At 48.6% G+C, this 15,708-nt stretch overlaps 2 protein-coding genes across 2 annotated transcripts; both read right to left on the bottom strand.

The window, feature by feature from the left end:
* Positions 1-8,256: 8,256 nt before the first annotated feature.
* EG1 (Endoglucanase EG-1) lies at positions 8,257-10,324 on the bottom strand. Its single transcript, XM_062878401.1, has 2 exons — positions 9,206-10,324; positions 8,257-9,133 (listed from the first exon to the last, which is right to left on the bottom strand). The coding sequence occupies exons 1-2, from the start codon at positions 9,815-9,817 to the stop codon at positions 8,429-8,431; spliced, it is 1,317 nt and encodes a 438-aa protein (XP_062731826.1). The 5' UTR covers positions 9,818-10,324; the 3' UTR covers positions 8,257-8,428.
* Positions 10,325-12,078: 1,754 nt separating this feature from the next.
* Positions 12,079-12,816, bottom strand: QC761_401167 (uncharacterized protein). The gene is made up of 3 exons (XM_062878400.1): positions 12,513-12,816; positions 12,377-12,458; positions 12,079-12,314 (listed from the first exon to the last, which is right to left on the bottom strand). The coding sequence occupies exons 1-3, from the start codon at positions 12,691-12,693 to the stop codon at positions 12,203-12,205; spliced, it is 375 nt and encodes a 124-aa protein (XP_062731825.1). The 5' UTR covers positions 12,694-12,816; the 3' UTR covers positions 12,079-12,202.
* Between the last annotated feature and the right edge of the window lie 2,892 nt (positions 12,817-15,708).

The raw sequence follows: 15,708 nt of genomic DNA, 5'->3' as shown, positions 1-15,708 counted from the left end.
AATTTCTCCCACTTTCGGGCGCTGATGGTAATTCTGGAGGGCATAAGAGGAAATTACCACGTTGGTATGCTGTTCCCGACGATGGCACGAAGGCTCCCAGTCACAACTATTCATCGTCGAGCTCGGTTGTTGCAGCAGTTATAAAGATCGGCTCGCCCAAGTCAGACTTTTACACAGTTGACGAAGGTTCTGATGGGTTTGGCTCCAGATCTTCAACCATCATCAAATTTAGTTCAACCGACTCTGCGAGGTCTTTTTTTTCCAAGCCGATAGACATCGCGTCAGGTTCAGAGTCAGGCAGCATGGAGTTTAATAAGCCGCCCAGAGAGACTTTGATGGAATTTTTGTTGGAGGATGTCGAAGTTTACCCCCTTCTTGTTGCAGGAGCTTCTCATCATAGTCTCGGACTGCGCAAGCTTACTCGTGCCTTTCACGACCTGATGCCAAATTATGCTGACTAATACTGTCCGCGGCCGCAAACCCCATCCAGAGGGAAGTTACCACGTTTGTTCCAATGAGTTTGGGGTATGTGTCCTATGCGGTTAGGACTCGCCTTCATTCATACGAACATCATCCAGTTATTCCACGAGAGAGGTCGTTGGCAGACGCGTGTTACGATGTAGCAGAGAGTCTAACTGAAGAACGGCTTAACCAGCATCATCAAGCCCTACAAGACCGCGGTTCCATTAACCAGTTTGAAGATAACAGAGCTTCAGATTCAATATATCCCCAACAGAATGAAGAGGATATCGCGTCTAGCCAAGCAACAAGCGAAGGAGGATCCTCAAGTGATGTTGGGGGGGTGGAACATTTGGAGCCAGGTTTTGATGAGGACACCATTTCCAACTTCTTCGATTAAGCAAGGGAATTTCTTGAAGTAGGCTCACCTATGCGTAATCTGAGAGATGGCCTAAGACAAGTGGTGGAGGGTCGGTCTACAAAGCCTAACAATAATTCTATCAAAATACAAGAAGAATAAGAAGCAGAAGCTGGAGACAATGAGTAAGATCATAAAGCCAAAGCACAAACGTTATCGGGTCAAATGGAACTAGGTACGTCTACAGTTAGATAATATCCAAGCTCAAAGGGCTATTAGACAGCTAGCTAACCTTTTGGTAGTTTATGGCTGGAATTTGCCATTGCTGATCGACAGAGTATGCACCAGACTGAGCCTCCGTGTCTTCGAGCCACCTATACCATCAGGGATGGTCAGACTACGTTGGAACTGCGTATATGCTCCTCCTGGACCACCAGAATATTTGTTAGCTTTTACTAATATTGCTATAGGGATGCGGTGTTTAGAGCTATGATGACTTTGTTGAAGCCGACCTAGAATCTGGAAATACGTCGCAAAGCAATATTCCAACAGAGAAGGATTTATATGCTGACGTTGCATGGGAAACTGTTCTTTCCATATGGAGACCGTTGTATATTTTGGTAATAAAGGTTGGAATACAGGGCTTGCCTAGACCCGCAACAACACAAGAGGCAGGAAGTGGTTCTGGGCAAAGCTCCCCGAATCCTTCACTTCGAGTTTTAATGTGTATCGATTACGGTAGTACCGGTATGACCTTATACCAGAAGCTTATTGAAGGTTGTGCGGATGACCAGGCTCTGTTTAGGCTGCTACGTTAAAAATACTTTTAAGATCGTCAGTTCAAAAGCTGGTTGACTCTTCGGAGCGTGAGCCGCTTATTCCTGACAAGGGTACCTATTATCTGTCCTCCAACACCTCACTTTGTAGCTCACAGAAAACATTAACATCCATCAGTTCCAGGTAGATTACACCAAGTTTGCTGAAGTCCACAAGCACGCCGAAAGATGCGGAAGCCGTGGCTGTATTTGCCTTCCGCCGAAGGAAAGGGTAGTCGGTGATAGTGCGGAATACAAATACGCTCCTGCCCCGGGTCAACCAGCACCATACGCTCCGGCAATCGGCTCAAACAGGCTCACGCATTACTTCATAGACCCCGGGTGTCTTAAACATCAAAGTACGATATACTACCAACTTCCTAAGCGACTTAGTGACAAATTAGTTGCAACGCCCTCAGAAGAGATACAAGGGTGGGGAATCCACTTCGAAGAAGGCTGGCATTGGCCCACGATCCATCTCATTCTCGTTGTTATCCTGTGCTTCAGTTTCCTTTTCGCTACTATCTGGTCAGTTCAGAAGGAAGATATTCAAGGAGGGTTCGCAGTGTCAGCATATTGTGCTACATTCGGCAGTATTCTTCTGAGATATCTCACAATCAAGAGCATGTGAGGCTGCAGTTAGGACCCAGGTGTGAGGGAAATTTCCAGAACTACATGATGTCTGGGACTGAATATCAGACGAAGTGGAGAAAACGCCCGAAGTTTCAAGGGTTTCAGTCACAATGTCAGAACCGGATTGCCATACATCTATGACCGGCTTGGTGGTCAATTTCCCACTTAGACGAAACAGCAAGTGAGCAGTCAGCAAAGCTTGACGTGCATCTTAGGTAAATGGCAAGGTCTTGGCGGTACGAAGCTTTCATGAAGACCAAAACTCGGTCTTACGGTCATCAAAGATGACTCAGCGCTGGCGTCTCACATCACATGGTGGTCCGGTTTCGGGACTAGACGACTGAGGTAAGTAGAGAGCTAAGATCTTGGTGAGAACAATCCTAGAAAGTCCTTTGCCTTGTAGCAAATGAAGATGCACATGTATAAAACAAAGGTCCAAGGCTCAAATCTCGAGTCAAGGTCAAGTTCACAACAGCCCCTCAAATAACAACTAAATTGCGTCGGATCTGGAATTCGGCTTCGTGTGTTTACTTCAATCATATCTTCTACCAATAACAGGAATTTCAATAAGTATCCTACTCAAAATAAACCCCAACTAATAACAACAGCAATAACCGATCTCCTATAGCAACTTCGGCACCGCTAGCGGTCACGTTACCTCGTACAATACCGGAAAACACACACAAACTAACCCAAAAATACAAACTTTTAACAGCTACAATAATAACGTTATTTACACTTAACCTATCCTCTATTTTTTATAAACTATATTAATTTTTTAATTTATAAATAATACCCACTCCTAAATTAATTATATTAATATCTATAACAGCCGACTAAAATCCTTAATTTAATGTTAATGTTATTGAAATATCCTTTCTAATGTTTAAATACCCGGCGTAGTAATTACCTATATTGCTTTTAATACTATTTACGGTAAATCCGGAAATTTTAACCCGAAATATAAGAACGTTATAGATGCTTCTACTTTATTAAAAAGTAACTTTCCTAGGTTAATAGAAAATAACTATATATATATATGACGAACCCCTATCCAGAACCTCTGAAAGGGATACTGGTTAAAGGCACTTCTGAATAATCCTGGCTCGGTACAGCTAGACAGTGTGCAACAAATGGCTTGTCTCAATCACAATAGCTAAGACACTAACGATTGTAACTTATAATTACATACTGCGGAACTGTCTATCTACACCATCCAGTTCCTCCGTATATATAGACCTCGGGACCCTGAGGTGCTCGCCCTGCTATAGCCCCGATCACCCCTAGCATATTGCATCCTGCAGAGTGCTCGTCGTGCTATGCCTTCGATCATCCCGAGCATCTTGCATCCTGCAGAGTACTCGTACTTCTTAGTGCCATAGCACTTCTGGCTAGCCCTGATTAGCTGCCTCCTGACTTCCCTAATAATTGGCTGGGGACGTCCTGCGCCCCACATACGGCGCGACCTGCCGTTGGGTTAACTGTGACATAAAGTCGTAAGAGGCAAATTTAATAAATTAATTAAACTCGTTTAACGCTTGGAGCTTAAGAGCTATAGCGATATCGAAATATAGTATAGACTCTACTATATTATTAGGGATAATGTAGGGAGATTAAATCAAAAGGGCGGGTATATTTATATTAATCGTGTGCGCGATATAAGGATTATAGTTTGTAAAATTATAAAGCTTTATTTCGGGGGTATAGCCTGGTGAAAAAATCTACTAAAGAATCGTCCAAGAATTAACTATAGTATCGATAATGACAACGGTAGGTTAGATTAATCCTGGCAATTAAGAAGAAAGTATAACGGTAACACAGGAGACGTCGAAACTTTAAAAGTGTCGTAATGAGAAATAATATCAAAATCAGCGGCGAATTTCCGATACGGCCCGAAAAAAAGAAAGAGGGGGAGAAAGCGGGAACGACGAGTATGAGAGAGGACAGATGGCTTCTTATACCCATCATGATACTGGTTAGTCTCCGCTCTCCACCCAAACGCCTGAGCTAGGATGGCAAGCATGAAGACAGAAAAGCCAGTGACGGTCCTAGAACTTCGTATCATGACGTGACTGCCTTGCAGCTGATGGCATTATCCAAGGCGTGATTCGATGGCAGTGCTTCGTCCATGTGACATTTCCGGCGAGCGCGTGCTGATACACGGGGGGGCGGGTTGTCCGGAAAGATGGAAGGTACAATGTACTGCGAACTGTGTGTAATAGCGGTGTGCTTTAGTGTTGTCCGATGTACTTGTGACCAGGCACCAGGCGTAGAGCGGGACAATTTCATGACGTTGACCTGTTTCGACGCGTGAACACGTAGGGTACGCCAGAACTTTGGCCTGTCTCTCGGGTGCATGATGGTGTTTCTCTTTTGATGGGCGGAAGACCCCAGCATGATGGTTGAGTAGTTTGGTGATTAAGGTGAGAAAAGTATAAGATCGACCGTCCCTCTCCCTTCTCTTCAACCAATGTGTACCTAATTTTATACTTCCTCATATTTCTTGGATCCTGAAAGATGTGCATCAACCATCAATCACAAGCCCGGCAACATGAAGTGATCGACCTTACTGAGGAAGCGAACCATCAGCTGTCGGTTAACCTGACACCACACAAGGCTCGCATCGACCTTACAGACGATACAGTTCATAACTGTTATGTCTGCTCAGCCGTTATCCAAAAAAGCATCTGGATTGGCAAGATCATGATCTGCATTTCTTGCGGATGTCTTACTTGCCATGAGTGCCATTTTCTGTCCCATATTTCTCTTCAGGGCAGAGTATGTAGCCCGATGTCACTGCGTCTTTGTGCAACAGAGTGCTTTGTATGCTTTGATGGATATGTGATTAGAAAACAGATCTTTACATCCCGATGTGGTAGGTGATGAAGTCGATATTAAACACACACAGCTTTGCTAACAGTTCAAGGTCATGTGCTATGTGGTTCTTGTCTTAGCGATTGGGAGAGAATGGAGTATAATCGGTGCCCGTTATGTAGAATACGCATGATCAAAAGGGACTTTTTTGCGGTCAACTTCTCATACCGGGGGAGCATGTAAAAGATTTTGAGGGATTGAGCTAGACACAAAAACGATATATATATTGGGTTAACCTGACTAAGACTACCTTACGCTGCATTTACTAGAAGGCTTCGGGCAATCCAACTCAATCCCAGCATAAGTAAGACTTTATATCAAGCAGAGCGGCACCTAGATATAATGGTAGGTAAGCAGACGGATTTGGACTCCATGTTTTGGGCTTAACGTACGGTCCTGTTCCCAGACCGCAACCAAGACTTTTTTCTTCCAGAAGTTGTAGCTTTGGTGAGAAATTCTGCCATCTCGCAAAGCCCTGCGAAGTCTGGTGTTAATTTCATTGGCATGATCCTTGAACACACGCTGCTCGTATTTCTTCTTTATCATACGAGACAGCTCCCATGATGATTTGACAGCAGTAACTAAGTCCGCGAGAGCGGCAGCTGATGCCAAGGAACTAGGAAGGTATGACGGCATGAGTGTTGACGCGATGGTAGGTAAGGTAAGTAGGTACCGACTTAGCTTAGGTATGCAAAATGGAACTGTTCGTTGGGTTCAAGACCAGTAGCTGTTTTATATGACAATTTGACTAGACATTCACTTCTATTCACAAATCAGTCGAAACTTAAACCAGGTGGTTAATTTGGACATTTCCGAAATCCAATATTAACCTGACAGGGGGGTGGCAGTGCGTGCTGCCCCTACCCTCAGCATACACCCCACCCAAATCGGTAATACATTTCCCTCGCTCGGGAAGAACAAGATAGAGCGTTATTTCTCTCTCGTACGCACCCAAAAGATGATCTCCAGTCCTCTGAAGCATATTTGAGAGCTCTCTGTCGGCACTTGGTCTTTCGTCGCTGGATTCCAGGAAGCATACAGCGGCTCCTGCACACCCGGTAGTGGTCTGCGGTTTCTAAATTCAAGCCGCTTATCAGCCCCTTTGGATAGTGGTGGGAGAGCGGCGGAAGGTTGACAAGGAATTCCAATACCGGATCGCCGAGGTGGAACAAGTCGACCCATTTACAAGGGAGCTGGCAGGCTGGATCGCACTTGGACTGCTGACATGAAGCCGGCGAGCATGGCTGATGTGCACATATTAATTGTGTAGCGGCGTGGTAATCAGCTGGCCTTGGGGCACTAATGAAAAAAGGGGCACAGATGAGGTGAGGAGAAAATAGAGGAAAGTGTGGGTAAAAATATGTGGTTTGACCAGTGTCTACTTTCTGACTTTAAGACAACGGGAGTTGCAACATTTCCAACGCCTTCAAAGCAAGTCTGAATGGTTCTTGAGAAGTCTCCGACAAGCAGGGCTTTCGACGTCTGGGGGCAAAGTCATAAGGTATATTTAGATAGATTTGACACATCCATTGATCATAGTACGCCGCCACTTCCCATCATTTGGAATGTCCACCTGATTCCGCCTTCCTTCTGCAGTTGGATTGGGCAAATTTTCACTCACCACATATCCCACCAAACAAGAACCTCTCGTTTCACAGCATGATGTTCCAGTGTCGAACAGATTAGACAACGAGGTTGATAGAAATAAAAACCGCGGAAAAGAAATCGAACTATACTCTTCCGCCCGGGAATGTGTAAATTTAATTACGAACCCAAACCAAACCAACTTGACGTCCTCCGCCCCGGTGTCGTTTTTCCCCAGGCGGCACTCAAGATAGACGACTACAAAGACGGTTCGCCATATCACTTACATACGCCGCGGTAGCCCCCAACCCATCACTCAAATTTCCCTGGTTCACCCTCCCCGAATTATAAGCATCTCAAAGCCTTGTAAATAGTATCCGCATTCCACTGGTTTCTAAACTTTCTCAAATTTCGCTTGTAGTGCTTCGTTCCATGGCGGACCATGCCAGTAATTTGATCCTACCACCAACTTGTCAGTGTAGGTAGATTCTCCCTCTTTCGTCGAAAGTCTCCACATACCTGCGTAAGCCTATGCTGCCCGGGATACCCAGGACTGCCAGAAGCCTGCATCAGCCCGGCAGTTACCACTTCATCCATGCTCCAAGTGGAGCGGATACCGACGTCGCCGCTGGACTCTTGCATGATGATGCAGAAGATGACGCGCTCGTCGACGCCGATCTTGGCGCACTCGAGGACGGCGTTCCTGATAGGGTCGATATCCTCGCCGGTGTTGCCGGTTTGGAACATTTGGGGCTTGTTGAGGTTGAAGATTTCTTCAAAAGGCTTCCACTGGCTCATGGGGGGGAGGTTGGAGACTGGGCCTCGGTACCAGGTGAAAGGCATCTTGGTGGTGTTGGGCTACGTTGTTTGGCTAGTGGTGGTGATGGTGAATGAGTTGGTGATGAGAGAGTATTGTTTAAAAGCGATGATGTGTCCTTATATACACACTGCTCGCTCTGACCCAGAGACGAGGGCTTCTTGACTTCTTGACGGGCAGTGGAACCATATCACTCGACCGTAGCCACGTTCCATCGCCATTGAGCTTACGTAATATGTTGCTCACCATCCTCGTGATGAAGCTATCGCCAACAGCAGTCATGGTCCTGTTGTGACGCTGACAACCTGGAACCATGCTTCCAGTGAGTCGTGATACTCCGCTAAACTCCTCGCTCGCCACGACGTGTTGTTCATAAGGTCTGCCATGAGTGCTAACACGAGGCTGAACGAGCAGGCGTAAATCCCCAGTCTCGTAGCAAATGCACCAATTGCAGGTAAGTATCATGCACCTGGTGCTTACCGAAAATCACAAGATTCGCACTGTAGGGGTAGGCGGTCCCTAACTTAGCGCCAGATAGTTAGCCTCTGGAAGATCATATAGTGCCTCCTGGAAACTAACCCCGGTGCGCAAGTTCTCCTTTTCGAGATTAAAGGGGCAAGTCTACGGTCATACCATCAGCGCAATGCTACTATTCTTCCACATATATGGATCACGAGCCGAGATATCAATTTTCCCACACAGTCAGCGTCACCGAGTACAATGCACAGCCATATCCAAATGGCAAATATCTCAACAGCGATGTGTTGATGGTCTAATAATCCATAAAGAATGCATATTTGAACATGGTACTACATTATGTACTCGACCCTCCGTGGGCTATGCTTTTGTCTTCCTATCTATCTCTCCTCCCTCGACACTGGACATCGCCTACTGAATCGAGCGTCTGTGCTTGCCCTTGCCCTTGCCCTTGCCTTCCTTCTCATCCTTGAATGTAGAGCCAATCTCACCCCACCTCATGTTGTTATAAGTGACAACGGGGAAGGGCTCAACCTTGACAATATTCTTCGGGTCACCATCAGTAGGTGCGCACGGCCCAGCCTCGCCGCTGTCGAGCCAGTTCATGAAACCGCCCTCGTCCCACCAGATGCTCATAGCAAGAACCATACCCCTCGTCATCGCCTCGCCCATGCCCTTGTGGGCGCCCAGCTCGAGGAACCTCTCGGCACCAGTAGCGGCGCAGAACTCGTCGTTCAAACCGTCGACCTTGGGGAGACCATCGACGTCAACCGAGTAGGTCTCAATGGTCTTGCCATCTTGCTGATAGAACCTCTTGATGGAGGTGAGCTTGCCGTTCTTGTCGGCGGGGAACTGGGTGATGACGGTGAAAGGGCGGCGGGTGTCGACCTTGAACTCGTCCGAGTTGCCGTAGTAGTCGGTCACGTTGACGCGGTAGGGGTTCCACCCGCAGCCGGGCTTGTCGCAGACACCGGCCTTGGTGCCGCCGCACTCCTCGCCTTCGCAGAGGTAGAGGCCGGGCTTGTTGCACGTGTGGGGCGCGACGTGGGTGGCGCGGGAGTTGGCCTCCCAAATGTCCATCTCGTTGCAGCAGGAGCCCTTGCCTTCGATGTTGCCCTATTTCGCCGCAATCGCGTTAGTAAACCTCCCTACGATGAAAACCAAATGATAACATGGAAATCAACATACCTCACCACCAATGAAGGGGGTGGTAAAGCACTGAGCGTCGCAGTAACCAGTGCCGTAGTAAGCACCGCCCTTGTTGAGCTTGCTCTTGTTGCCATCGGCGGGCATCTCGCTCAGATACAGAGCGGAGTTCATGCCGCAAGGAAGGCGGGTGGCGTCGACGTCGAAGGTGAACTCGTTGCCGGTGAGCTTGAGCATCTCATACTTCTGCTTGCTCTTGTCCAAAAGGTAGACTCTTGGGCTGACAAACTTTCCGTTGGGGAGAATGTGCTCGAGAGTCAGGGCCGTCTCATTGGTCGTGACACCGTAGGCCGAGTAGTCGGAGACACCGTCCATGATGCAGTTTTTCGCGCAGGCCTCCTTAGTAGGGCAGGCGGTGGCGTTGGGCTTCTGGCCCCAGTCACCGCAGCCATACTGAGGAGCAGCAGCCTGGTAGACGGGGTGAGCAAGCGAATCGAGGACGATGTAGTTGGTCTGGGGCTTGCAGCCGTGCTTCTTGCTGCAGCGGTAGGTGGTGATCTTGGGGTGCACCTCCTTGGTGGGACCGGGCTTTTGGGCAACAGCCAACCCGCTGAGGGTGAGGCCGGCCGTGAGAAGAGTGGCGAGGGAGGACATGGTGGCGGTTGGTGATGACACTGGAGTAGTGAGGAACCGTGACGAGAAAGGAGAGGGGAAGGAAACCGAGGAGAAGGATCGCGTCGGTTAAGTATGCATTTCCCTGGTGGTTGCTGTCAATGGTTGGTGCTACTGTCACTTTGCCTTCGGCTCGGAGGGTAGGCTCCATCCATGTCCCCTTCTGACCTCACCGTCATGATCACCTTCTGGTCCTCCTCCGCATTGTGGAGATTTCCATAAAGAATTGCCGCCGCTATCTCGAACCGAGCCGGGGGCGACTCGGGACAAGAAAATAACCGGAGCGACGGCCCCGGGCTTCCGGCCGCGAACTTGGCCTGGTGGACAGTCCAAGCCGGCAACTCTATTCGTGCCTGAGAGCAAACGGTCGTGCCTTGCAGCAAAAACCATAAGGTGGGCCAGGGTTGTAGCCGATGGATAGAGCGTCTTGCCAAGAGCGGCCCAGGGCTGCGCAGCCGAAAGAAGCCCAGAATGTAACCCCGGATCGTAGTCGACCGAACTTCCCAAAGCTGGAATGCGGGGAAGCGCCCCGTTGGGCATCTTGTCCCGGGCTTGTGCTCTTGAGGAAATCAGACTCGGGTGTGCTGATCGGCCTTGTTATTACCTGGGCCGCCGGTGCTGTTCGGCAAGATGGCACCTGACATCCGTCTAACAGCACGAATCGGAGATTTTGTCTCTCGAATCGCATTGACCCGAAGCCTGAGCGCTGAGAAGGTTTTCGAATGGATTCTCGTATTCTACCTCATCTCTTGCCATCAGGGGCACAGGTCTGACTTCAGCTAGATAAGGTTAAAAAACAATGGGAAGAGTATGCGATGGTCATGGACCAAACAGGATAAACTGATACTCTGATGCACTGATACCATCCAAGACATCTGCACCATCTTTTTAGTGTGGTGGGAGCGGCTCATGGAGATAGACAAGCGCGGATCGAGCAGACCCGACCTACCGGTTCCCGTATTGCGTGATTAATACGCCCCTTAATCAATCTTTCGATATATAGTATCCTATCGAAGATTCCCATGCAATCAAAAGATTGAGGGCTGATTGGCTGCAACCACACGTTTCTTGGCCTCCAAGCACTAGATAGAGGTGACTGCCAAGGGTTAGGGTACCCCTATTCATACCCCTGAAAGATCATCGTTTTCTCCGAAAATCAACCAAGGCTTTAAACTCCCCAATATTCAACGCAGTTTGATCTATGCGAGGTAATTTCACAATATATTCACATGTGACATTATCGTAGCATCATCCGTCAGCCCCCTGCCTTTTCACCAGATCCACCTTACTCATGGTGAGAGTCCTCAATAAACACCCTTCTTCCAGGCCTCCCCGGTCTCTCCAGCGTCTCTCGTGTTAATCTGCCCAGGCCCAAGCACTGGCACTTACCAAGGAATCGATCTCTGCACAGGCACTGCCCCCCTTCCTCGTTCATCCGGACCTGCAGCTCGAGTCACAGCCGGAGCCACCACACTCTGCTCACTGACACCCACCCCACTACTGAGAGTCGACCTTTCCCCCGGACTAACCGGAAAGTGCATCATCCCTGCTCCCCGATGGTACTGACCCTTTACTTCACCAATCAATAACGTTTGAAGAAGTCTGGCTGTACGTCTCGTCAACCTCTTACGATGACAGACCTTCTGTCCCGTAGACAGAGAAGTAAACAAATGCGATACACAGAAAACAGGCGGCTAACCAAACGAAAAAGTCTTGCTCAGGAAGTTGACCTATTGGCCTGGTCCGTAGTTGACGAGGTAGGGGGTTGCGTAGCCGACGACCCAGTCGAGGAGCCACTACATAGCTGGTTAACACCGATGCAAACAAGAGGGGTGCGGTCCGGCTGTCGGCAATAGTGGTCGTCAACAGCCCGTAGCCGACATAACAACGGCTCCGACGTTTTCCTATCGCAGAGCTGGTGCATGGAAACTCAAGTTGCATGAAGGATCTTTAAGCTGATGGAGCACCGGTTTCAAAGTGACAAGTTACCAACTTGGTTGGTGTCGTGAAGTTCCATTACAGGCAACGGGAGTAGGTACCTAGGTAGTCCCAAGAGTTGGACGCTTCCGAGACCCCACCCTTCAATTAGCACAGTGAAACCGGCAGAGAGCTACCTACCCCCAGACGGAAGCCAGCCGGTCAAGAGAACCTCAACTTCGAGATAGATGACTTGCATATTTTGGAGTCCTTTTTCATGCAGATAAGTGCGGGTTACAAGACAAAGAAACATTTAACGAGCGTGGGTAGGTATCTAGGTACTAATCTTACACAATAATAACAGACCCAAACATGAAACTCCCATATTGTCGACACTCGACCTAGAACATGATGGCCAGCCATCAGTCATGATATCTTTCCCCTCGGGCATCACTTCCTCTCGCAAAACCAAGAAGTAATGCGATCATCGAAAAAGCCGTTCCCATCCGTCAGATCGGCATCATCCTGGTTCTTGTACTCCTTTCCTTCGCAGTTCTGGTGCCTGTTCGATTCACTTGTCAGTGCACGCAAACATTCCCTTCTAGGTTGTCAAGAGCCGCTTACTCAAACCACTTGCACTTGAACCTGTCTCTCTCGAGATTCTGGATGGAGCTGATAACGTCGTTCCAGGCCGGGTCAATGTTGACTTGGCCCTGTCAGCTTCATAAAAATTGATATTCAGTTGGTGAGCCAAACTTACAGCATTGTTCGGCCGGTGTTGCCAGCATGCGACACTCTCCGGTGAAGCGTGCCTCAGTACAGGCAAAGACGGAAACCTCGTTACTCTGACGAGGCGAGAACTTGATGCTTGCAGCAGGAGCTGCAAGAATAGAGGCAGTGCCGAGGGCAAGGAGGGCAAGGATGGACTTGATGGCAATCATTTTGCTGGGTTGACTTTGAAGATTGTGATATTCGTGTTTTTCGGTTGGAGTGTTGAGGTTATTGGTAGAGTTGAGAGAAAACTGCTGAGTGTGATGGCTTAGTTTGAGGAGAGACTTACTAGGTAGGTAGGTGATTCGGGGCCGTCCCTTTATACCTGTTCATGGTAATTCTTCATGCAACCATCTACACTGGCCGCAAGATGTCAGCACCTGTCCTGATTCTTTCCTGATCGCCGACATAGACACTATGGTCGCCCCCAAGGCCCAACTCCAATATCTGCGACTGACCAGCGCTCTGATACAACCAATAACAGAGACACGCCACCCTAGCCTCACGGTCATTTAAGGTGCCTATCGCATTATGGTACAACATTGCAGTTGAAAGTTTGCAGTAGCCACAATACAGATCTGACCTGATTGGTAGCCTGCTTTGGGAGAGAAAACTGCAAATCTGTCAGCACGCAACGCCACCTTCAGTAAGCGCGCGTGCTTGTAAACAGCTACTGGGCAAAGCAGGTCACTCGCCATAAGGCCTGGCCGAAAATGTTCGGAGCCTGACTTATAGCTCGGTGAAAGTCATACAGGGCGGTTGTATTCAACCTCATCAAACGCCCTGGCGGCAAGCTGAGTCCCACTCTAATTTTAAAAGCCTTCGAAAGGCTGATGGAAAATAGGTGGCGAACGAAAGGCCATCAGTGGGTCTCAAAAATGTAGGACCTAATGGTGTTGGTACCTGCATAATCAAGGGTTCAGGGGTTTAGGGGTTCAGGGGTTCAGGTCCCGAGGCGATATGTCTCAGGCTTTGCACACAGCGGGCTGGCCGAAGTGACCCTAGAGAAGGCTTGCGGTACTTGAGGTATGCAGACACATGCTGCTTTGTGATGCCATGAGGGTCTATTGCTAAGTTATGTAACACCTAATAGCCCGCGACCGCGACCGCCCTGGTTGAAAGTTGCTCGACTTGAAACTCAACATCCATACCATCATTCTCTAACAACGCCCCGTGTGGCTGGCAATACCCTTCTGCGTGAAGGGCTCATTCACAGCCTCATTCTTTGCTCCCAATTTCCCAGTCTACTCATCTCTTCCCGATGCCCTCCCCTCGCCAACCCGACAACTCGCCAAAGTACATCCATGCTTAGCAATGGCAAAAGCAAGTACCGCTCGGCTGGCGGCCATACACAAGGTTGGTGTTCCCCTTCCGCCAATACCCACTGACATACCAGCCGCAAAAACTTGGTCACCTCGTCAGCACCGACGGCGATATCGTCGCGGGTGCTGAAATTCCTCGTCAGCATTTCTCAATCATGAGCGCTCGAGATCATTATCATTCATCAAACACCATCATGGTTGCTATAAGCACACATGTACAAAACGACACTGCCTGCAACGGCAGAAATAGCACTGTTCCTACCGATAACAATATTATTGCCTAATCGAAAGGCTTAGCACCTGCGATGTCTGACCCACATCTAACCGACAATGGCACCGAGGTGTGCCTTGAATATACTGGTAACCAGGAAGCTCATCAGCAGTGCTCTGATACTAGCCCAGCCCAAACATCCTATATTGACCGCATTCTTGCACTTAACAAAGCGCCGCAACTCAAACCCCTTCAAATGCACCTTGCTTCCCAGATGGTCCACAGATTAGACAATCCTTACTCACGTGGTGGGGTAGTCAGTTGGAAGGCACAAACAACATTCAATCAGCCAGCTTCTATTAAACTCAAGCAAGTCAACCTGATGGAGCTCGAAGAAAGCCCGCGACGAGGTCCATGCAGGATGTTCACAAACTGGAGTTGGTGTCCCCGGGCCAAATACTGTCAGGAGAGGCTGAGCTGAAGAACTGTTTGTAAGATATCACGGGCATGACCGACAGAGCTGTGTTGGTGGAGCAGATGTCGCTCGATGTGGTTGAGATGTTGGGGTCAGTCTACAACATTGATCCTGAGTTTTGGGCACAGCATTGCGCGTCACAGGATAGCGACACGTGGCTCTGAGGGGTATCGCAGCGACCAAAACCCTTCTTCAGTGTTCGATGGTGTCATCCAATTTTGTTTGACATGGTCAATCTACCATGGTCTCATTTATGGGGCCGCGAATGATTGATAGACGTGAACTATCGATGAAGAAGGAAGATACGCCACAAAACCTACAGGGTACCCATCTGCAAAGCATCCAGTGCGATGCCTCGGGGTTGCTTCGTCGATTAAGGTCATTATTCTGTTCTAAACATCATCCGAGTCCGAGGGCAGGGGTCTTGCTGGTCTTGACCAGTGCATATCGATATATTTTCATAAATCCAAGTCCGATCTGGATATTTCCACAGTGACGGGTAAGAAAAGCAGAAGCTAGCCATTTGACGTCCCAGTTGTTTATTGCTACCCAACAGTCATTGTCCTCATCGATGCGTACACTTTGACTGGCACCTGGCGGAAACTGCTAGGCCAGGATACAGAACATGTGTTTGAACAAAGACTTGTCAGCACAAGACGTCCCGCTGACGGCGGCATCGCATCCAGTAATTCACAAAACAAATGGTCCCTTGACGAGATGTGGATTCCATATGCCGGCATCATGAGGATGCCACGTCTGCTGACTCTTCGCCACCGCTCGTCATTTGGTCGATACTTGAGCTGTTCCAACAAGACTTAATTGTGCTTGCATCAAGAAGCCACATACTAATAGAAAAGATTAGACAGAGAATGAGAAACCCAGCGAGCGTGGAGGAGAACCTGCGGTCCAGAAGTTGGGAACACGTCTTAGAAAACTTGCGCGAGATTGATCCTATTCTACGTCACACTCTGCGTACACTTGAAATGACATTTTCGAGCCTCGATACACTTCAGCAGAGATCGGTCACAGTACCCTTACGCCAAGCTTCAACTGCGCCACATGGGCTGTTCAAGTTCTACAGAGGGCTTTCGGTCAACTTGACTGATAACTCCAAAATATCATCTACCTCCTCGAGAAAGCTCAGCCAAATGCTTCAAATTGCCGACGAGTTTGGAAC

The sequence above is a fragment of the Podospora bellae-mahoneyi genome, chromosome 4 (assembly GCF_035222275.1).
Source record: "Podospora bellae-mahoneyi strain CBS 112042 chromosome 4, whole genome shotgun sequence".
Taxonomy (NCBI): Eukaryota; Fungi; Ascomycota; class Sordariomycetes; order Sordariales; family Podosporaceae; genus Podospora; species Podospora bellae-mahoneyi.
Note: the sequence above shows the minus strand (reverse complement) of the source record. Positions and strands in the feature narration are given on the sequence as shown.

Coding starts and splice junctions, on each gene's coding strand:
- EG1 (XM_062878401.1), bottom strand. CDS start 9,817: ATGTCCTCCCTCGCCACTCTTCTCACGGCCGGCCTCACCCTCAGCGGG. Junction 9,134..9,205: donor CCCCCTTCATTGGTGGTGAG/GTATGTTGATTT, acceptor GCGGCGAAATAG/GGCAACATCGAAGGCAAGGG.
- QC761_401167 (XM_062878400.1), bottom strand. CDS start 12,693: ATGATTGCCATCAAGTCCATCCTTGCCCTCCTTGCCCTCGGCACTGCC. Junction 12,459..12,512: donor AACACCGGCCGAACAATGCT/GTAAGTTTGGCT, acceptor GACAGGGCCAAG/TCAACATTGACCCGGCCTGG. Junction 12,315..12,376: donor TTCAAGTGCAAGTGGTTTGA/GTAAGCGGCTCT, acceptor TGAATCGAACAG/GCACCAGAACTGCGAAGGAA.